This window comes from Anomalospiza imberbis, chromosome 1 (genome assembly GCF_031753505.1).
Source record: "Anomalospiza imberbis isolate Cuckoo-Finch-1a 21T00152 chromosome 1, ASM3175350v1, whole genome shotgun sequence".
Classification (NCBI taxonomy): domain Eukaryota; kingdom Metazoa; phylum Chordata; class Aves; order Passeriformes; family Viduidae; genus Anomalospiza; species Anomalospiza imberbis.
In genome coordinates, this window is record NC_089681.1 from 18,999,145 (window position 1) to 19,022,195 (window position 23,051).

A 23,051-nucleotide genomic window follows, 5' to 3' on the forward strand; every position below is an offset into this window, starting at 1 on the left:
TTTTTAGCAAGTGGAATATGAAATAAACTTTTTAAAAAATGGATCGCTGTAGGGAAGGGAACTTTGGCAATTAGTATTTCCCAAGTGTCCTCATGCTGCATATTATGTGCACGTAGACATACTTAGGCATTCTGTCTAAACAACTAAGTGTGTGTAGCTGTAGCAGCAACACCTTCCACTGATGACAGAGATTGTGCCAACAAAAGATGTCTCCTGAGGCAGTTGACAGTTGTCTCCCAAATGAAATTAGCTGTGCTAGGAAGAGGCTGCACAGCAACACTTGCATTCAGGGTTTTATTAGAAGATATAATGGGAAAAAAAAAAACAAACAAACCTGCATTCCTCATCTCCCCACCAATACTGTACTATAACATTTTCTAGTATGAACTTCTGTCCTTTTTTTATCATTGCTTTTGCCTGATCAAAAAATATTTTTATGCAACCTTCTTATTTTTAAATCATCTATTTACTCTATAGCAGTGCTGCAGTTTTATTTTAATGGCAAATAGAACAAAAGGAGGCCTTTTATATCTACAAAACCAGGGTTATTAGGTAGGCCATCCACTGGGTATATCCTCTTAGAGGTATCTAAGCACGATAGACCAGGCTTGCAAAGCTGAGTATACACCTCAAATGCCTCTGCAGGGTAACATTAACTACTTAATTCACCTTAATAAATTTCAAAAAGTATATCCTGAGGCAGCATACTGTAAAGTACAGTCCTACAACCCTTCAGCTGGGTCCTACAAACAACACAGCTTTGATGCAGCCACTTAAGAATGGCTGTAGCTCTTGTAGTTGGACAGGGCATTTAGCTGATACAGCCTTACTGCTTTGAATTCAGGTTACCCACATCATTCTCCATTTTTTAATATTCCAGCCCCTTTTTCAGAGTGCTGAAGACCCAGGCACCTTTTTTTTCTCTTTTGAGGGAGTTGCTTAACAAAAAGCACTTCAGAAATAAGTGGCCTGAATTTTTAAGTGACTGAAGCATCTAAAAAGTCTAATTTTAGGTTTTTATTTTTAAGTGTCTTGGGTGCTGTTTCTAGAGTTCTCCAAAAAACTTCATCCAACCCACCATGCAGACTGTTTTTCCTACACTCATCTTATTAATCTAGAAGTTCCCACTCAATTTCTTCACACCAGTTCATCACTGGAGGTGCTGGAGCCTTCCTGCCTGCTGAGCCTGCCATATGGAAGAGATATTTATCCCTGTAACTGATTCTCCATTTTTTATTTCATTTCAACCAAGCATACAACTTGTTCCTCTTTGCCTGTTCCTATCAGTTCTTCTCTTTCTTACCTACTTTTCCCCCCACTTTTAAGAAGTGCAACTAGACTCACTAAGTTTGGAAAGAACCTGAAGTGTAGTCTGTGGGAAAGATGGAATGCAAAATAAGTAACTTGTTTACAGCTGTCTAAAGTAGGAGCAGTGCTGATGAAATTTTAAAATCTCTTGGAATTACCAGACATTCCTTCCTCATTACTCAATCAGTTTTGAAAGGTCTGGGTAAATATGTGTGCACATAAGGTGGATCAAAAAATTTTAAAAAATATTCTGATGCTAGAGAGCCTTTAGAAACACAACCTCTTAGACAATTGCCTGTGCCTGCTCACAGTAGCTGCAAGCATATGCAAGCTGCTACAATTTCTTCTGCAAAGAATATTTGTGCAAGGTAAATGCTGACATTTCTGGATCTGCAAAGCAGAGTCTATTTTATAGAAAGATCTCTGAAGTGCTTCCTGCATAGCCAAATAAAAAAAAAAAACAACATGTTTTTAAAATACCTTTGATTTTTTTAATGCTTCCCATGAATTGATAAAGTAAAACTGGTTACATATTTCTTATACATAATCATAAGTTGTATGGCTATTTAATAAAATGGGCAGATATTAACAAATCCAGCTAGGCCCTGAAGTAAGTTTTCATTTAATAGACAATGTGATGCTGACAGTTCCATTTTAAAGCACAAACTGTCTATATGCACGAGTCTAAACATAGATGTGATACTTTTTTTAATGTATTGCAACTCAGTTGTCATATCTATGAAGTACTTTACACATCGTTATAATTACTTAAAATAAATTCTTAAAGAGCAAGAGAGTAACACAAAACACATTTGGTGCTTGTTAGCTCAAGCTCAGTTACTCACTGCCATAAACACTGTCACTTGCCAATTTGTTCTGAGGTTAATGTAACAGAATACTGATTTTAAAATAAAAGAAAAAAGTCAGTTGAGAGCATTACTTCTCTAACATATTTTCTTAATCCATTTACTTGATGTTGAACACAGGTTGCTTTTACAACATGAAAACAAGGGCAGAACAAGGTAAACCTCTGTGTGTTAAGTCGGCCACAGATCTAGTGTGCTTCTTTATCCTATATAACAGCCAATCATACAAAAAACATCACAGGAATCTGAGGGTTTTTCCTCTATTTTAGAGCAAGGGTCTGTTACAGGTGTGTCAGTACATTCATCCTCAGAAAGTAACAAATTATTTTATTATATTTTAACTATCAGAAATTATTTTTGAGACAAGTCACAGAAAATTTCTTTTAAGACAAGAGAGTGATATAGGTAATAAATTAACATATGTTCTAATAAGGTAATTATTCTTTCAGGTTACCAAAGCTATAGAATCAATACTGGAGCAACTCAGTCAGTACAGTAAACATGTTCATCTGGTATCAGTACTGTACTGTCCAAGATTAAACCATTCATTTTCACAGTCATCAAGAACGTGTGCTATCAAACTTTGAGAAGATACAGAGCAGCTCTTGTCTCTTTAATTTGCCTGTCAGCAAAAGTCAGATATAATGCACTATGCAGTAATACTGGCTCTGGCAACTTAATCTTTGTGATTTAAACAAGTCCCATAGACAAGGTTGTATGTATAAGAAGAAAAAAACAACACCTTGCCCATAGTGGGGCAGTCCAGATGGCTCTAGACTCTCCCAATACTCTGTACAAGGATAACAGAAGATGGTATTTGGAAAAAACATGCAAGTTTGGCCACTTTCTGTGGTCTGTTCCCCTCATACTTCCCTAGGGTCTGCAACTGTTGTTCACTAATGTCAGCATCTGTTTTTGGGCAAGTTGCCCACGACTGCTGTTGTCTATGGACACGCTGTCCATGTTCCAGAATGACAGGCAGAGAGGCAGTGGAGTATCCACCCCTGCAGACTATCAAAACTCAGCAAGACAAAGCCTTGGCTGTTCTATCTGGTGCTGGCTGAGGTCCTGCTTTAAACAGAACACCAGACTATGCAACCTTCAGAGGCCTTTTCCAGTCAACAAATCTGTCAAATAAGCGCTGCACAATATCCAAACAAATTATTCAAATGTATGAACAACATTCTGTTACTTCGGCACAGAGGTTACATCCTGAGCAATTAGGGCTCAGACCCTGTGATCACTCAAAGCACATATAGATTGGAGTTCACAATATAGACTGTGTGAAGACTCCCAGAAGAAACTGTAGTGAGTCAAATTTAACAAGTAGATAAACACAAATCTTAATCTGTTGTTCCATATGTAGACTGTGTTTTGGGTGCTCACAGAAATATTCAACTATGGTCAAATTGGCAATAATACATTTTAATACTGAATTAGATTTAGAACTCATTTTGATAATGTGGTGGATTTCTACTTTCATTATTACTCTTATGAAACCCACCCCACATTCCAAATCCTGCTTCACGTATAAAGCAATCTTGGCTTATCTTTGATATTCCCATAAGATCATTTGAAGCAAATAGGAGGAAAAAACACCACAGAGTAAAATTTTTGGGCATCACAAAATGCAAACACATACAGTCACTCACCTCTTAAAATACAGACTTCATTATTAAAATGGGTAGATTGCTAATGCAGTTTTCTTTTTTAAAAGCAACATAACTTACAATGACAGCCAGTTTCAAGGGATCAGACATAACACAGTGAAAGATGTCTAAGGAAACACATTTTTCTTGATCTTTTAGACAAGTGAAAGACATGTAAATAGTTCCCTTGGAGCAGAAGAAACAATCACATTATACTGCAGTAATTCAACAGCTCACAAACTATTGCCAAGCAACAGGACAAGAGGCAATGAGCAGAAATTGATGCATGGGAAGTTCTATCTGAATATGAGGAAGACCTTCTTTACTGTGCAGGTGACCATGCACTAGAACAGGTTGCCCAGAGAGGATGTGAAGTCTCCCTCACTGGAGATATTTAAGAGCCATCTGGACACAGTCTTGTGCCATGTGCTCTGGGATGATCCTGCTTGAGCAGGGAGATCAAACCAGATGACCCACTGTGGTCCCTTCCAACCTTGCCAAAAGGAGTCAAGCACAATATCAAAATTATTTATGGGGAAGCAGGCTGCAAAACATATTCCAGGGTGCCTAAGTTGGTTTCAAAGACTCATGCAGATGCTGACATTCCAGATGAAAATCCAGAAAACCAAAATATTCAGTGAAAGATAACGATAAGCCCCATAAAAAATTCTTCACAGTCAGTATGCCTCCTCCCTCTCCAAACTGGAAATCCTTCCTAATCAGGAAACTTCTAAACAATCTCTGCTGAAATTCCAATGCAATCCATTGTAAGAATTACTTTTTTCCTAAAGCATCCCTTTCAAAATTTCTTTTATGACTTCTTCAATACATCTTCTTATGAAAAAAAAAAGGAGTAAGAAAGAATTCAGGTAAATAAAGCAGGTTAAATCTTTAGAGCAATTTGACATCAGCATTAAGATATGATAACTTATTGCTCACTGTGAGCATTTGTAAACTTAGTAGCCAGCCGTGATTAAGCAAAAGAAATAAACCACAAATAAACAAACAGACCCTGCTTTGGTAAAAAACATATTTGATTTTTTCCTGTGAAAGAAAACTCACCAATAGTGTAATATCTCTTCAAGTCACCCCTCCGTGGGTTGCGCCTTTGGGTGTTTGTGGCGTTGTCCTGTTCCTCCTCGGAAGCCGCTGCCTGAGTGGCAGGTAAAGGTTTGCTGGGCTGAGGTGTCTGAGCTTCAGCTGCCACTGGGTTGCATCCTGGCCCACTAATATCCACCGACTGGGACTTTTTCTTTAACCTAAAGGCAATTTAAGACAGTAAAGTATTACTAATCATCATTCTATACCTAGACTATGTGTAGAATAACAGTGATATTCTACTGTTCATTGTACAATAATACATGCATGTCACAGCCAAACACGGAACAGCAGTGATAAATTAGGCCTTGCATTTATTTCCCCTTTCAGTTTCTGCTAAATCAGTTACAGCACATCCATCTCCCATGTAGCTGCAAATAGTAAACTGCCCTCAGATCAGCCTGCAGAGCTGCTTGAAGGATCAGTTCCTAATCTATTTCCAAGCTGAGCTGCCCATTACCCCATCATTAATTTGCTTGGTTTAATTTTCCACAGATGAGGGGAGTACAAAGAAATTAAATAATTTGCACAAAGTTGCTGAAAGCCTTGAGAGAAAAGAATTGATGTATGATCTTCTGAATTCAGATGGAGCTCTACAACTGCATTTCCCATTCTGCAATATTTTCTACACATTGTTTTTCAAGAATCCCACTAACCCCAGGTATCATTTTTGCACTGCAATAGCAGTGGACAAAGGAAAAGAAATTCTCTGTTCTGCAGAAGAAATTAGTGTTTAACTCATTACTGGCAGACAGGTACTGTATGAATTATTAACCACTATTCTCTGGGCCCGATAATCAAACTAGTTTTTTACCCCTCTAGTTGCACACACATCCTGACACAGCATCACAACTTGTGCAAAAGTATATTCTGAGGCATTGTCAAAACTCTTTTTAAAGTGGAGGCAAATGACTTTATCACTCTCAACTCCTCCTCAGATCTAGACATGTTATCAAAGTTCTGAGCGAAAGACTTACCTAACTCTGAAACCCTACTTTGGAGTGGGGTGAGTCCACCCCTGTCACTGACTCACCATAGTTCTGATGTCTCCACTATCTCTAGCAATGTAAAATAGAGGTTACTATGCTGCTAAAGTTATTGAATAAAGACAAATGACCTGTTACAATGAAGTTCACAGCATACACATTGGATTTTGTCAATATTTTCTTAAATTAGGTCTCTATAAATGTATATAGAGGAGTACATTATTTGATCCTGGAAATAAAAGAGGTTTATGACATCACAGTAAGATACTGATTTGAGAGGAAGGGATCATAACAACTCTGAAATTTTGAAGCAAGTGAAGTAAAATGATAAAATTCTGCAATGCTAGAGGATAATTTTATTAGGCTAACAATTTAATGCTAAGCATCCTCCTCTTAACTCTGCACTTCCTTGTTTTTCAAACATTTTCTCCAGGTATTGGTTGCAATTAAACAGCATGGACTACTCCACTGAGAATGGAATCTGCTAGTTTAAGGTATTAACTGATTAAATATTGTCATAATAATAACAAATGCTTTAAATAGGTTGGAAAATACACAGGTCATGATCAGCTTCCGGAAGTTTTGTTAATGTATCAATGTGTATGTAGAACATTATGAATCACACTACAAGGGCAAAATAAGTATATTCATACAGAGTATTGCTTAGTCCAGGGAAAGGACTAGAAGTTAGAAAACTGGCAGTTAGAAATTAACTTCTCTATGTCTCCAATAAGACTAGAACCTTTTTCTGGACTAGTCCAGGGTGTCTTGCATTTGAGGGAGTGGTTCTCAGCTCCAATGACTCCACACAGAAGGTTTGGGTTGACAGGGACATTCATCCCTCCTACATATAAGAAAGGCTGTACCACATCATCTAGACAAATATCTCCAACAAGTCCATCAATGGATATCTTTCCAGCCTCCAGTAGATTCTGGTTTATGGGTTTTCTGAGTTAGACGCTGTACCTTTGGAGTTATATTTCTTGGTTTGTCCTTAATGACTCCAGAACTCATTGAAAGTTCTGAGGTAGGCAGCATTCAGCCTTGGCAGTTTCTGGTTTAATTCTGCACTGTGTTCAGACAGCAACACCAGTAGCTTATTTTAACGACTTATAAGAGTGACATTATGAGAAAAAATTAACAACTACTGCTCCACATAAATCAGCTGCTTACATTTGCTCTTGCTCTTCAAAGAGCTCTACAGACAAGGGAAGAACTTGTCACTGTTACAAAACTATCTTTACTTGAAGGGTCTTGGTCAATGGACCTGCACATGGAGTCAGTGGAGACGCAGCTTGGGATAAACTAACAGCACTATGAGCACTGATACACATAAAATCAAGAATGGGCAGGGCATCCTCTGAGTAAACATTGTGTGAGAAGAAAAGAAAGCTCTTTTGTCTGAAATGATGTTCCTGAAACTGAGACCTTGTCTTGATCACTTTTAGCTTTAAGCCTACAGCTGGTCAAATATATTTGCCTAAAATGAAGGCTGGAATATTTCATTGAATTATTAACAGTGAAATGGTGTTATTCACTGTTTATATATAAAACATATACAAAAATTATTTCCATCATAATGTTATTCTGCTACATCATTGAATATACCATCTCTCAGGTGGTATAAAAAGTCTTTACAATTCCTTACCACTAGAAACCTTTGAAGATTTAAAGGATTATTTTTGAGAAGAAAATCACTAGTTTTTAAGAAGCAATGCTCTAACTCAGACCACAGCTTTCACTGTGATTGCAGGGTATTGCTTCTGTGTTGTGCAAAATAGCTGTGGGCAAAGAGGCTGCAAAATGTTCAGCACCTCTCCATAATCCTGAGGCCTCCAGATCAATAAAGGTACATATGTACTGCATTATGCAAGTCTATGTTCTGCCCCAAAGGAAGACAGCAGGTGAGTGGAAATAAATTTTACAAATTGAAAAATACTGTTATGATTTATATTTTTAGCTGTGTTATGAACACATTCTTCACCACCAAGGCTGTCTGAAGGACAGTCCAATTAATAAAGCTGTCTGGAGGTAGCTAATAAAATAGCTTACTGCACTGTGGGGAACATCAGATTGTTATTACAAATACACTATCTATTCTTCTAGCATCACATAGGAATAAAGGAATAATACCTGTCATCTGCACAGTAAAATTTTCACATGGCCTTTTTCAAGTGACTTATGATTAATAAATGACTTGGTTGAAATGCCTGTAGCAAATTCATGTTGAAAAATTATCTATTATTGGAATTGAGAATAATTTAAAAGTAAGACTTTCAAAGAAATAAGTACCAAAATTAACAAAGCAGGACCATGACAGCCAAGCAAATGCATATAATATTGTCAAACTGTTCTTGAGAGACCATAGTGACAGTCCTTTTGTTGACAGGAAAGACAGGAAGATACAGGGTCTGAATTAATCCAGACTGCAATAACAGGGTCAGATGAGTAGGACACAGGTTCATGCAAAGACACAATTTTATGGCAATGACTTGACAAAAAACAAGCAGTTTACTCTAATGCATCTTCCTTCAGCCCACCTTAATTGCATATTGACACAGCCATGGCTAGCAAATAGTTTGAAAAAACACTGCAGTCTTTGAACTGTATCTTCAGTAGACCACATGTCTTGACAGTAAGTCTGTTCTGCATGCATTTTGAAGCCAAGAGAATGAATTCTCCATAAGCCTGACCCTTCTCCAACACCCTGCTTTATTACTAGCTTTGTCTTGCACTTGGTTTTGGGTTTTCTGCTGGGTTTTTTATATATATTATAGCTGCACAGTTGGGCTGAAATTATTTATTCCTCGTCAGAAAAGAATCTGAACATGAAATGCCTTGGGATTACATTCCTCATACTTCCTTTGTTTCAGGCTGCCTGCTTGTGGAAAAATAAATAAAAGTTGTAAGAAATACTGTGGCAAAACTTTTTTATCTTTTATTTTATGTATTTTGTAGCAGCTTTCACCTAACTTTTCAACAATGGGTAACACAGGTCTTTCAGTATTGCCTGGTATGACACAAAATGCTGCTGCTGCAGCTCCCAGCAGACAGCCAGATAATGATGGCTGCAAAGACAGGTGGGGCTGGGAAATCCTTGTCTGACAGCAAGGAAAAAGTCCTAACTTGACTGAGATCTGAAGTAGAAGGGGCAAAACTTTCCTTTTCTGCAACTATGCTTAAACCATAGGAACTCTAGGGGAGAGAAAACCATGCAACAAAACTAAGAAAATCTACATTCTTTGGGACAGTGGAACACTGAGCTGGTTACTGCTGCTGTCTTCTGGCTACTGGCAGCTTCTGTGGATTTTGGTTGTGCTCTCCTTGGGATGTTAGAAGACGTGTTCCTAGCAAAAGTGGCTCGTTCAGAGAAGAAGCTAACATGGATAACTCTGAAGGACCAGCTGTTGACAAGTAATCAAGACAACACATCCTAGGGCCAAAGCTGGGGTTACTCAGCTGCTGGTGACCACGACTGTGTTTGCTTGGAACACAGCTGAGCAGCACCTTGGTTTGACACAACCCTGTTCAAATACACCTTTGATGCACCTGTTTGTGTAGTTCAATTGCACTATTGCTAATAAGCCATTAAACTCCCATTTTCTCCATTTCTATCTCATTGTATTTTCCTAGGACATAACGCTGCTCATCCCAGTAACTCCAGCAGTTGAAAACCTTCATTGCAGCCTTGGTAGCTCTAATCTACTGAACAGAGGCACAAAGCCCAAATCTGCCTCTCAGCACCCTCTAGTTACTAATCACTGAGGGTTTGCTCATTCAGCTAATCCAGGAGAAATGTGCATCTCCAAGCTGTGCGATATGACATCCCTGTAGGTAGATACACTGATTAGTTGTTGAACTTGCACTTTATTTCTCTGTTCTTCCTCTGCATACAACTGCAAGGTTTTCTACTGCATCTTAGAAACCACCTGAAAGATGTTTTTACCTCCTCCTGCCCAGCTGGCACCCTGAGCTCCCCAGCAGCACTTCCTAGGAATGGGTCACTTTGAACAGTTTCTTACCCTCAAAAATAAAAATCATCAGGTGCTTGGTAGGCCATACATAAAGAAAGTCCTGGGGCTAGTGAATTACCCAGAAACTCTGCTGTAGGATTTATGAGTATTATGATTTAATTCCTGGCATTCACTATCACAAACCTATTCCATTCCTAACAAAATCCATGCTTTCTTTTTTTAATATTACATTGTCAAACTGCATTTTTGTAAAGTCAGATGACAAAAAAAATAAGGCACTATTTTCTAAAGAGATCTTCAAAGCACCTAAAACCTTCATGGCTAGAAGTCCAGGCTGAAACTAAAGGAAAAAAAAAAAAAAAAAAAAAAAAAAGAAGAAACCATTTATGGTAGAAACAAACAGCCAAAAGAAGCATCTCAGGAGCTGGGACTCTGTACAATTAAGTCTTTGTGAATTTCTAAGTAAAAATCCCTTACTGCAACAAAGATTTGGAGGAAAGTCTAGCTCATTCTTATCTACCGAGTACAAAAAACCCTCTCTGTGCCCCTTGTGACTATTGCAGAGATTTTACTACACAGTTAGTAGAAGAAGCAAAACCTTCCATTAGAAGAGTGATGTTTACTATTCAGAGATGCATTTAGGAATTTTGAATGCTCAGAAGAGCTGGTTATGAATTTGATTTCTTTGTAGCAAGAACTGTGATTCAAACTGATGTCAACAGCTAGGTTTTAAATGATTTTGAAAAAAAAAAGTAAAAACAAAAAAACAGGCAAACTGTTTCAAACCCAACACTACAAAGGTCAACAACTTAAACACAGGAGAAGGCCTAACCCCCTGACATCTGCACAGAGAGCTCCCAAGACAGTTATTTTATTCTCCTATGACACACTGGATGTCCCCTACAGCCAGGACTGAAATCTGCATTTGCACATGGTTGGGGTGGCTGCTTTGGCAATTCAGAGGGATCAAGTAAAAGGCTTGTGGTCTGCAGTCAGACTCCACTTACCACCTGGCACTTCTGCGTGCCTGCAGCATGAGGCAGTGCCATGGAGGGCTGCTAGAAAATCTTTTGTTTAATGCTCTTGAATATGACCTGGTTATGGCTCTGGCCATCCCCTCCCAAAAGGAAGATAGCAGAATTAGACTGGCACAGAAGTAAACATCTGTGATGATGATGAGTTGGTTCCTCATGGCACAAGGCAAAACTGACTGTGGGAAGGAATTACCAGTGGGGAATCAGCCCAGGGATCTCTACAACCATCAGCAATCAGAAAGGGAGAGGCAAATGGTTTTACACGGACAGAAATTGCAGAAGAACCAAAGGAAGGCAAGCAACATGTTTGGAGCAAACACAGCTAAGTACTTCTTTGAATGGTATATATAATTGACATGACAGAAATAATTGTACAGACCAGGAGTATCACTTGGTACAGAAAAGAAAGACATGAGTCAGGTAGAAAGCATCCATTAGAGGCTATGAATCATGCAGGTACTTCAGCGAACAATTTCCCTGAGCCAGGGATTGCTGGAAGGTGGAGGTTTTTCACAGGGAAAGAGCCACTCAGTGCATGCTCCATCTTTTGTATTATCACGAATTATCCACTACCAAGTACTGCAGGCAACCGAGTGCAACAAACTTGCAATTCAAATCTGAATTGGCCATTATGAATTGCAGAGGAAAAGAAACCAAACACCACAAAAGCAAACTAGAATATAGGACGGCGCTAAATCAATGTCTCACAGTAAACAAACAAAAACCTGCAGAAAAGCCCTTCAGTCTGTTACTTAACGTGTTGATCATGCAGCAGAGTTTTCAGAAAATGCAAGCAGCATATGAGATCATTGGACGTTACAGAGCAAACACAACGTGATCTTCACATGGGTGGCGATAGGAAAGGATTAGGAATGATTTCACACCTACTCAGCCCACAAAGCAATTCAAAGTGGCAGGTATGTATTAACAATGTAACGTTGAGCCCAGCTTCAGCAAAGAAAACATTGCAGGCATGAGAGCTATGTGAAAAAAGAGGTACTTCAATATCGTATTTTGCTTTATAGTCTCAGCATTATGTATTTGAGCAAGTAGAGGAAGCATACAAAATACCCTTTTTTCTTTCCTTTATACACATTGCTAAAAATTGCCATGCAAAGACACAGCAAATGTTAATCATCAGGGTACCAGAAAGCAAACCAAAACCACCTTTTTTTGTGGCCACAGCACATGCAGGAAAATTGCCACCATCCCTCACTCTATAACAAAGGACAATGTCAAACCAGAAGTTTTGACCAGGCTTCAGGGAGAAGATTAATAGTATCTAAATAATAGAAAAATAGCTTTTTTTCTGTGTGGAACAGGCAACCTACACCCTTTTAACAAGATTTATAGACAAAGCTGGAGCCTCATGGGTTTCAAGGGCACATCACAGAACAAAGAGTTACAAAAATGAACACAAACCTTGTGATTATTCCTGGGAGCATGACAGCACTGCTACAGGTAAACCCTTGGAGGATCATTTACAGAAGACATATAGATTGGTGGCTGCCAGGTTAGATCCATGAACTCCAAGCGGGAGAATCCAGAATCCACTTGTGGTTCAAGTGTGACAAGGCATTCTCACTGCCTGGGAGAGAAGTGTTAGTGAGTCCACGGGCAAAGGAGTCAGAGCACTCTCCACACCACACATGGGCCTGGAGATGCACATCCAGGAGGATGAGGGAGGGAGGTGATGATGATGCTGATGATGTTGATGATGATGATGATGGAGAGGAAAATGACAGCAATCACACTAAATACATAATTCAACTCAAATATACAGCATATACAATTCATTCTTCTTTTCCTGCCTAAGCCTGTGCAAGGATTAACAGCTCAAGAACATATGGCTTCTCCATGGTTGTATAATATTTTGCAGCTGCTTTACACAGTGGAAATAATACGCTCTGCTACTACGGTTTGTGTTTTGTCAGGGATGAGAATTTCTTGATCTTTCAGAATTTTGAGAAGGTAGGTTGCAAGGCTGTACTATTTGCTGACAGATATCTTGATTCGGGACATGTTTTAGAAGAGATGTGTAAAGTAAATTACTATTTTGAATCTCACTATTTTGTTAATAGCTGCTATACTGTTATTTAAATAACTCCCACTAGTTCCATTTTCACAAAAGCTCTTCCAGTGCATTATGCAAATCTACTTCAGTACAATTTTCATGGGTCTTGAAATTTCCAGCTCTGTCATATTCAGCACAGAAAAATTTTGCATAATGGTTTAAAAGTGATAATGATTTCTATTTCATTCTTGTTTGTCTCATTAATACTGCAGGATGGTATCTATTGCGGCTTTATTTATAAGGCTGGATTCAAAATACCCAGTCTATTTTAAGGTTGTATCTCTAAGTAAAGTCTTTACTTCACCTGGTTAGAAGTTTCTGAAATTGCTTTATTATAGGCTATGCAACCAGCACCCAGATCCTATTCCCCTGAAAATTACTGTGAGATTGTCACACATCCTGTACTGTGGATGATCACATTCTACACTGCCATCTTCTCTCCCATACACTGAATTAAGAATTTTCAAGGGCCATTGTATCCAGTGGTCTGGGAGCTCCATGGGATACTCTTAGACATACAGAATACCTTGCTTACAGTGAAGCCATACAAACTCATAATATTTTTCCATGTAATTACTTTGTCATAGTATCAATTATTTTCTGTGCTAGCTGCAAGTAATTTATACATCAACAAAGCTGTTTTATCCATGGACTTTAATTCAGGCAATTGCATTTACATTTCTGATTCCAGCCCTATGCTCGACTGTTTCCTGAGTTGTTTACAAGTCAGCTGCAATATCCTTGGGCCCTTAATGTTCCCAAGATTGCTGTGCTATATGCAATCATAACCCGCATACATTTATGTAGTCAAATTTGGAAGCAAAAGGGCCTTTTAACTTCTCAAAGATATGGCAGAGCAGGTTGAAAGTTACAATTCTCATACCACAGGTTTGTCTGTTCTAGTTCTACCATCTCAACAAAGAATCATCAGCCCAGCAGGCAACCACAGCTCAGGTTCAAATAACATACTGTGGATATGCTTGTCACAAGATAAGAAAATGCAAATCTGCACATTCTTCTGCCTTGATGTAAATCATACAGTTTGAAACAACTTTAAGACCTCTTTTGAAATATAAATTTAATTTATATGTCATTATTACCTCTATTCCCTGAGATATAATTGGGATAAGACATTCTGATCTCACCACTGAAAATTCAGCGAGGTTTAAAGGCATTTTGTGGAAGGGTAATTGATAATAAACCATCAGCGATTGAGATCCATCCAGCAACATCTGAGCCCAGGCAGATACAACAGCCCTGAGGCTGTAGTGCCTCCAGGCAAGTGGGGACCTTTTGGTCTGACCTTCCTCCTGCAGCTTGGCATCCTGCTCTGTCTTCTGACAGCCTCTGCCTGGTTACACGGGGCTGCTTGGCAGCTGAATGCCAGCACTGGGGCCAGAGGTGCAGCAGGCCAGAGAGCCCTTGGTGGGAGCATTAAGACATGCTGCAGAGCGTAAAGACCATGCTCTGTGAGCTGCCAACAGAACACAGGGCTGAGGAGGGAGTCAGTCCAGGGCAGCAGAAGCACAAATCTCACAAGAACTCACCCAAGCTCTCCTCATGCTCCTTTCCAAATGGAACATCTTCTTCCTTGAGCCACAAGATTTACCCTTGTACTAAGGCTGAGGTGCCCTTTGGGAAAAGTCTCTATGAGGAAGCTAAAGCATCTAGAATTTCTCCTTGCTAGGAACATAAACCGGTTCTCAGAGTGTTCTGCAGGATATAACTGTATCAGGTAGATCTCTGTGGAGACGCCTGACTTGTCAGAGGAAAGTTAGAGACTAAGCAAAATAAGAAATCTTTCCTCATCATTGCCAAAGCAGAATTGAATTTTTGCCTTCAAACTTATGCATAATTCAAGTATTTTGAATAATAAGTATCATTTTAGCATTTTAGTGAAACATGCAGAAAACATATAGACAGTATAAAATGAGCTTTATATTGCTTGGCTTTTTTGAATATTTGGTCTATACACCACATCCTTCATTGAAAGCATGTTAATTAAACCACTGTTTACTTGAGGGTGTTTCACCAGGTACTGGCCACACAGGTTTTAACAATTTTTGTCTTGTTCTTTCTGCTCTTCTTATTCATAGATCAGGTTAGCCTATACTAGATGGGAAATAAAGATATTCAAATATACAGGAATATTTTATACTTAAGACAAAATTATCCTACAATCCTTCTGTCAGGAGACCCTCCTGCTCTAAGCATTAAGCTCTGATTAAGTACAGCCAGCTTTCTCTTTTCACCCAGGGTCTTTAACATGGCCAAGCAGGTCATGGCATTTCCACCAGAGCTCCCAGAATGGCCCAGAGGGCTGAGTGGGGATGCCAGCCCATACTCTGCTCTGTCAGACACTGCAGCTGCACAGTAGCCAGAGATCCAGAGCCCTGGTAAGGGCCCAGCAGACACAAATAGAAAACAGGAAGTCTGTTAATGGCACCTTTTGAGAAAATGCTATCTTGGGCATATACGTTCTCATTTCTTGTCATCCTAAGAAGTAAGCAATGCCCCTTCATAAGCTGACTAATAACGGGTTGTACTGAGAATCTATATATAGAGGAGAAACATACTTCAGAACAGATAGGTTGTGAAATACTGCTTACTTATTTAAAAACAAATGGAAAACCCACACAACTATTTAATTTCTCGGTTTTGTGGAAGTAGGAGGAACATTTTCAACAACTTTTTACTTTGTGTTCACAAGAGTATAAAGGTTGTAAAGATATTTCTTTATGTTTTCACCCTCCAGGCACAGCCCACAATGATGATGATCCCCCACCTTGGCTGCAGAAGGGACTGTGCACTAGGGGAAGCTCTGCTGCACCAAGCAGCAGAAGCCACAAGAGACACAGAAGCTACAGGAGTGGGAAGCAGGGCATGAGCATCTCCAAGAGAGAATGAATTGGCTCAAGCAGGCATAGACATGTGCTTGCATTGCATGCACAATGATCAAAGCATATCACTGGCTGCCAGAAGCCACTGAAGATACAGCTAGCAGATTTCCACTAATTTAAAATGCCCATCTTCAATAAAAATGCCACGATTCATTTGGATTTTTGCCATTTAGTGGAAATAAGGCACTTCTATATTGTAGCAGGGGTCCCTCCTGGGTATTAATTACCATTGAGTCCATGATTCCAGGCTGATCAATCACTTTATTATGCTATACTATGCTATTAAGAAACAGTCATTGCTCTTGCTAACAGTCCAATACAGACAGACCAGATTGGTCAATCAATCCAAACACCATCACCAGTGACCAATAAAGAAATCATCTTTTGGTAAACAAATCTCCATAACACATTCCACATGTGCACAACAACAGGTGCAGCAAGCAAAGCTAAGAATTGTTTCTCATTCTTTCCTCTGAGCTTTCTCACAGCTTCTCACAGTTTCCCAGAAAAATACTGGGAGAGCTATGTCTCTGTTCAGAGGATATGTGATTACCACACTTCAAGACTACAGAAAATGTTGTCACCACCAGATCTCCTGCTGGGAGGCCATGTCTGTGCACAGTGCCAGGGCTGTGGGCTGCTGGAGGTGACACAGGTGTCCCTCTCACTTAAACTTCAAGCAGGCAGGGTGGACTTTCCACTTACAGCTGTCACAGGAAAAAAAAAATGTTCTCCAGTACTTACATAATTCAGATTTATATAAACATATAAGATTCTTTAAAAGGTGTATATTTTTAAAAATCTACTTTTGAAAAATATTTAAGCACATCAAAAGACATTTTTCAGACTTCTCCTGAAAAAAATCTATACCTTGTTTCTATACCACTTTTAATAGTTTAGCATTAGGAAAGGATATCACCTAAGAAAGGAAGGTACTCCCGTATTTTACAAATTATAAAGTTCATTTTGTTATCTACAGACCAAAGACTTCATTTTTAATTTTTGTGTTTAATAGACCCAACTTGACATCATGTACTGCAGTTATCAAGTTTGTCAGCATTTTTGCAGAAGCTGAACTTTCTTCTGACAAATGTTGCCAGTCAAATGAAAATAGAGAGCAGCATGATGAAGTGTGTTACTGCTCAGTCTTTAATAAACCAGTTGTGTGTTCCTGAGTGATCTCCCAGCTTCCTGACAGGGTTACTGAGTTCATGGCATCCTTAGGTCCCTGCCTGATGCTGAAACCCCCAGCAAGATGGTTCAGCTGTCTCCATTATGGGAAGGAGATGATCATTAATGGACCCCATGGCTTATTGAGCAATACTACCCAACATTTTTTTACACATGCAATGTAAATCTCCAGCTGTCAATTTTAATGTCAACAGTAAAAAGTAAGATCTGACTCACAGGATGTGAAGGTACCTGGGCTCTTCTCAGCATCCTACTGTGGTAGAACTGTATTTCTTGAACCAGCTGTAGAGGCAGGTCACACCTTGCCAAAGACCACTCGCCTTAGTAGAAACATGCACATGCTGAAGTTCAAGAGCAGAGAGCTTGCATCCCTCTGTGGAGTTATCTAGCAACCCACTACACCATAAAAACACTTAAATATTAAAATACTGATTATGTTGCAGAGCATTTAGAACCCTTGTAAGAAATTGCATTAATAAACATGAAGTGGTTGATACCTGAGAGGCAAGAATGTGCCTAGGATGATACAAGCCTGCTCAGATCCTTGCCTTAAGGCACTGATCTTGGAAAGCAAAACATTTCAGCAGACCATCAAAGAAAAATGATCCCTCTCAGCTTTTCCCTTACTTCTTCAGGACACATCTTGCCTCTCTGTTCCTGTGCTTCAATGAAACTCCCCTGGTCAGCAGTGTTTGAGCTGTTGTGTCTTCAGTAACAGCATCAGGAGCATGGGGAGGATTTTTGGAACCACAGTGCTTGGACATTCACACTGCAATAAGCACAAGTGTTTTATTCTTTCCTTCCCAGAGATTTACAGAGGAGCTGCTTGACATTTAGGAGCAGTTACTGCCACAGTCTTGGTGCAGGAAGGAACATGCTCCTAGCAAGAAGTGGAGACGAGACACCCAGAAGTTGCAGTGACATTGCAGCAGGTAAAAATGAGGTGACTAGGCTTTATCCACAGACTGAGGATCTTCTTAACCTTTCAGCTGCAGATGGGGAGACACCAGGGCAAAGAAAGGAAGAAGAGGAAGGAAGGAGAACACAAGCAGTACTCCAGGCAGCCACCCCTGCTTCTGTAGAGGCAGCAATGGCTGCTGCCCAGGCTGCAGCTGCTGGGAAGGGCCTCACCACCACTCATGCCTTTTCCCTTTGCAGGTGGGACTCACAGGCAGCACACACTGAGATTCAAGAAGACAGTCTAAAGCCGTAATTCTGTTTCATACCCAAGTAAGACATGTCCTCTCCAGAAGACGTGGATGACCTTTCCCTTGAACCGCCATTTAGATTTATGCCTGTGACAAGCAACAATCTTTTCCTATTTTTTTTCTGCTCACAATGATACAAAATAGAGTTGGACAAGCATAGAAACAAGACATTGCATGACACAGCTGCCCTGCAGTGTTTTTTATTTTAATTTTTAAATCAATAAGTCCAGAGAGCAGAATAAGCACTGCAGCTACATCCACAGCCAGACACTGGCAATCTATAGGTACAGTAAATGACATTAATGAAAGAAGAATCCAATCAAAAAGCACTAAAGTGAGGTTTATCAAAGCACAGTGAAGCTGCTTTTTTTTTCCCCTAGTCCAGAACAAAGAACACCTCAAGGCCTGTGCCTGGCTGACATTGCCATGTTAAGATCCCCGTGATCAAACATAAGCCTCAATGTATAGATGAACAGAGAAATACAGGAGATGAGGAGTTAGAGCCTGACAGTGTGAAAAAAAGAAGCCAAGGAGAGATTTAAACAGTTTCAAAGGATCAAAACCAGAGCCTAGAAGACAAATGAGGCCATAGCATGTTAAATGAGGCAAGTGAGTTTGGAAACATTTGTGTATTTAGCTTTCTAACTAGAGCTTAGCTGCAAGGCAGAAGTGTTAAACAACCACCTGATCAGAATTTGTAAGGAAACAGTGTACAAGCTAAAACATGGAAGCTGCATTTAGATGCGTGCAATAAAACTGTCAAGATTTTAGAAGTCCTGTTAGATAAATCAGATGCTTTTTGTCTAAATGTGAATCAGTAAATCACATTTCCTTTAAAGGAAGTGTTGGCAGTATTTCAAGATGTATTTAACTAATCTCACAATGTGTGTTTTTTTCCTTTGGTTAATCTTCTATGAAAAGAAGCTATTAGGAAACCAAAATATTATGGCTAAGCCTTGCTAATTGCTCTTAGGCAGAGAAAGGTAAAACCCCTTTCACCTCACATGTGAAAAATGTGAGAAATAGGAAGAACTTATGAATATAATGCAATAGCATCCATTCCCTTCATGCTGTTCAATTGCCCTCTCAATATATATAGACTTAGGTCAGATCCCAGTAAATGTGGGGCTAACTCCTCAGCACATTAGTGACACAAGACATCTATTAAAACCTGCGTAAATCTTTAGACAAAACTCAAAAGGAAAAAGGCAGTAGAATTGCTCACTCTCCTGCCCACCCAGACTGGATGGAGGCACTGTTTGGTACCTGCCCTCAGTGAGCATATCCTGCTCTTGCCTGCTGTACTGGATGGATGGCTCTGCTCCAGCTGCATGTACCAGGCAGGGTCCTCTGCTTGAAACCCTGGGAGTGTAAATATTCAAGCCTCACTGCTTCAGCACAGACCTCCAGTGTTTCATGCAGTCAAGACTTCCACTTTCAGAATAGTTTAGGCACAAAACTCCCAACTTTCCAACAAAGTCAAAACCCAGAAGTAGTCAAGCTTTGGATTGGGAAATTCTTATGCTTCCCAAATTTTGTCTAAAAGAATAATTCCCTCTAGAAAAATTCCTGGTTTTGGTAAAGTAACTCCAAAATTAACAGAATCAGTCTGGTTGTAAGATTAATTCCAGGTTTGTATTTTTATAGAAATATTTTAAAGCAACCACAAAGATTCATCTGGAGATACCTAAAATCAGACAGAAATCCAGTCAGTGTCTTTCTTAGTAGTGATCATTACAGTGACCTCCTGCTGATCCAGTCCCACAGCTTTTCCAAAATAATTGGGTGCCCAGAAGATATATATATTTAGAACATCATTGTACTCATAATTTATGTGAACAAAATACAGAGTTCCTTGACCTTCCATTACATTTACTCTGCAGTATATACTGCAGGGGAAAAAAAAAGGCTTGGAATTCAGTAAATCATTAAAATACAGACATTCTGAGAATATAAAGCTTTTAATGTTAATATGGTAGAAATTAGTAATTTCCTTCTATAAAATGACAGGTGACAAACAGAAGAAAAGGTAGATACAGTATGTTATGTATGAGAACTGACATCTTCATCTGTGCTGCAGCTACTGCATTTCATCTTTATAGAGTGCTGAGAAATCAGGAAGTTATATAACTTAGTGAAAAGCCGATAGGGCCAGTGACATTTTAAATCCTACTCTGTGAAAATCAATTGCAAGATGTGAGAAGAAAAAACCTCTTCAGGAACCAAAATCTCCATCCCATAATATATCCGTATATATGTACACTTTAGAAATAAAAAAGAGCAATAAAACTTTGAATAAAAAGGGAGTGTGGGAGGGAAGTGGAAGAACAGGCAGAGCAGAGAAGGAACAGAGTAATCACAGATCATTTCAAGATACTGTTATGAGGAAGGAAAAAGACAATTTATTTTGATGGCACCCTTTTGATTCTGCTTATGCTAAATAGTAAATAGGTAACACAGTAGCAATTTACAACATGGAACTTTATTGGTATAAGAAAGCCAAACAATCCTTGCATACATAAAAAAGCATATGCTTTCTTAACCTAGCAACACAAGAGTCCTACTTGGATCAGTCTTTACTTTTCTAAGGAAAAATGGTCCCATCAAAAGGATTTAAAGCTATCTGTGATTGGAAGCAGATTAGGAAAAATCAACAGACCCAATTTATTTTCCAGTTGTCTCAGCAAAAAAAAAAAACAAAAAAAACAAAAAAAAAAAAACAAAAACAAAAAAAAAACCCCAAACAAACCAAAAGAGACAATGATACTGACTCGGGAACCATAAAAGACTCTTTACAATCCACAAAAATTGATTTCTTAATATTCACACCGATAACTCTGACTTTTTATCCATTCAAACATGGGTCACCACAAAAAGAAAAGATCTGGTAATCCTAATTTGATTCATATACAAGTGAAGTGAACTTTCAGAGAAGAAAAACAAAAGAAGACATTTTCTGTAAAAGGGGTGTAATGGATGAAAAGGAACCCATTCAAAATACACCTAAAGATCATTAAAAGAGAATTCACTGAGTAAGTGCCAAATTAGAATCATGTTCCTGTTCCTCTAGCAAGCAGCTACTGAAGATGTCTACCAGATAAGGGCTGCACATTTTTAGGCACAGAACTACATATGGATCTAGTCCTGGGTGCAAAGGTGAGAGCTGCACAAGCACGTGGAGACAAAAGTCACCCACTGCCCATACTCAGCACAGGAAAACCTTGCACTGTGGAGAATGCCAAGAGTTAAAACTCTTGCTTGATCATCAAGATCAGCAAACTACAAGCATTTTGATGAGCTGGTCTGTTATAAAATCAAGACTGACTCTTGAGCACAGCAAGCTGGCAAAAACACAAACCTGCCCTACCTGCAGAATTCTTCCTACAGGAAACAGTCTATTTTAACAATAAACTTTGCATGATAAGGACAGCTGCTAGCTGAACCTGGCATCTTCTAAACTTGATTTCACAAGAACACTTTTTCCTCACAGAATTATATTTAGTATATTTAAGAAACATAAACATAAAGAAATGTTCACTGCATTTTGTTCAACCATTTCTCTTCACTCAAAGAGCAGCAGCAGAATTTTAATGACTGAAAACATGCAGCAGGGCTGTAAGAGAATATTGTACTGCAGTAAATCACCGCTTCTGTAGGTTTCCTTCACTGTAACTCTGATCTCCTAAATCTGCTACAGCACCGGTACATATTTCTGTAAAATGCAGCTCCTGGCAGAGATTATGTAGGGAAAAAAAAAAAGGCTTGAGAACGTCTTAATCACGTTCTATAGTTACAATACCTAGGAAAAAGCCTAACCAAAAGCTCAAAAGCAGAATTCCCAAATAGTTCCCAATGCCATCTGATATGATTTCTTTTTTTTATTTCCTTCTTTTTACCCCCAATGTCTTGGCAGTTTAAAGAACCCATACGTTCAGTGTACCTTTGTGCCAAACTGCCTTCCATGAAGCAATTAAATCTATAATTGAGATCTTCAAGTCATTACAAAGCAAATTCAGTGTCTTTTGGAATGATTGCAGGGAGCAAGATGACACAAATCAATTTTATTCCAAGACACACTTTTGCATGCATGCATTCAGTATGTATCACACAACCCCTCATAAGCCTGAGGGGCTGCTTCTCCTACAAAGAACGCTTACAAGGTTTTCAGGGAAGGCATTTTCAAAGTTTAAAGATAAAGTTCTCTACTGTGAATGAGCTCATCAGTCAAATATTAAGATTTTAAACTTTTTACTGGTGGTAGGTATTTGAGGCTAGATTTGTAAATAGCCATGTTGGTCCAAAGAAAATTTGCCTTTCTCCTCTCATTTTGTTCCCTAGTCATTAGTGGACCTAGATTGAATGTTCTTTGAGACTCATTCCCTCATCTGCATCTTAAGGCTTCTGAGAAGAGACTGACAGGAAGCACTTTATTGCTACCTTCTTACAGTTGACATTCTTGTTTATTCATCAGTGCATCAGTTCACCACTCACACAGATAATTTAGTCACTCATCACTACTCAGAAAGAGTCATTGATAAATTGTGTTTCACTGGGGGTTACAAAGCTAAAAATTAAAATTGCTGCTTCCAGATTTTGTCAGAAACTCCAAAATTGTGAGACCAATAGCCCTGCCTTTTACTGCCTTTTTCACTTTATTCTGATACTAAATGCCTAAAAGATTTCCACACAAAGACAATATAACTCACTACAGATTTTCACATTTCCATATCTTCGCATCCATACAAATGGCCCATGATTCAGGA

The 23,051-nt window shown here is 39.0% G+C and overlaps 1 protein-coding gene across 6 annotated transcripts in view; it reads right to left on the minus strand.

Annotated features, from left to right (window-relative positions):
* The window catches only part of OXR1 (oxidation resistance 1), a 260,222-nt gene that overhangs the window by 126,082 nt on the left and 111,089 nt on the right, over positions 1–23,051 (minus strand). For 5 of the 6 annotated variants that reach the window (XM_068182992.1, XM_068182984.1, XM_068182973.1 and 2 more), the window contains exon 3: positions 4,886–5,082. In XM_068182992.1, coding sequence (XP_068039093.1) covers positions 4,886–5,082 — 197 coding nt within the window. Of the gene's footprint in view, positions 1–4,885; positions 5,083–12,337; positions 12,504–23,051 lie in introns of all 6 variants that reach the window. The other variant, XM_068182981.1, reaches the window with a different exon arrangement.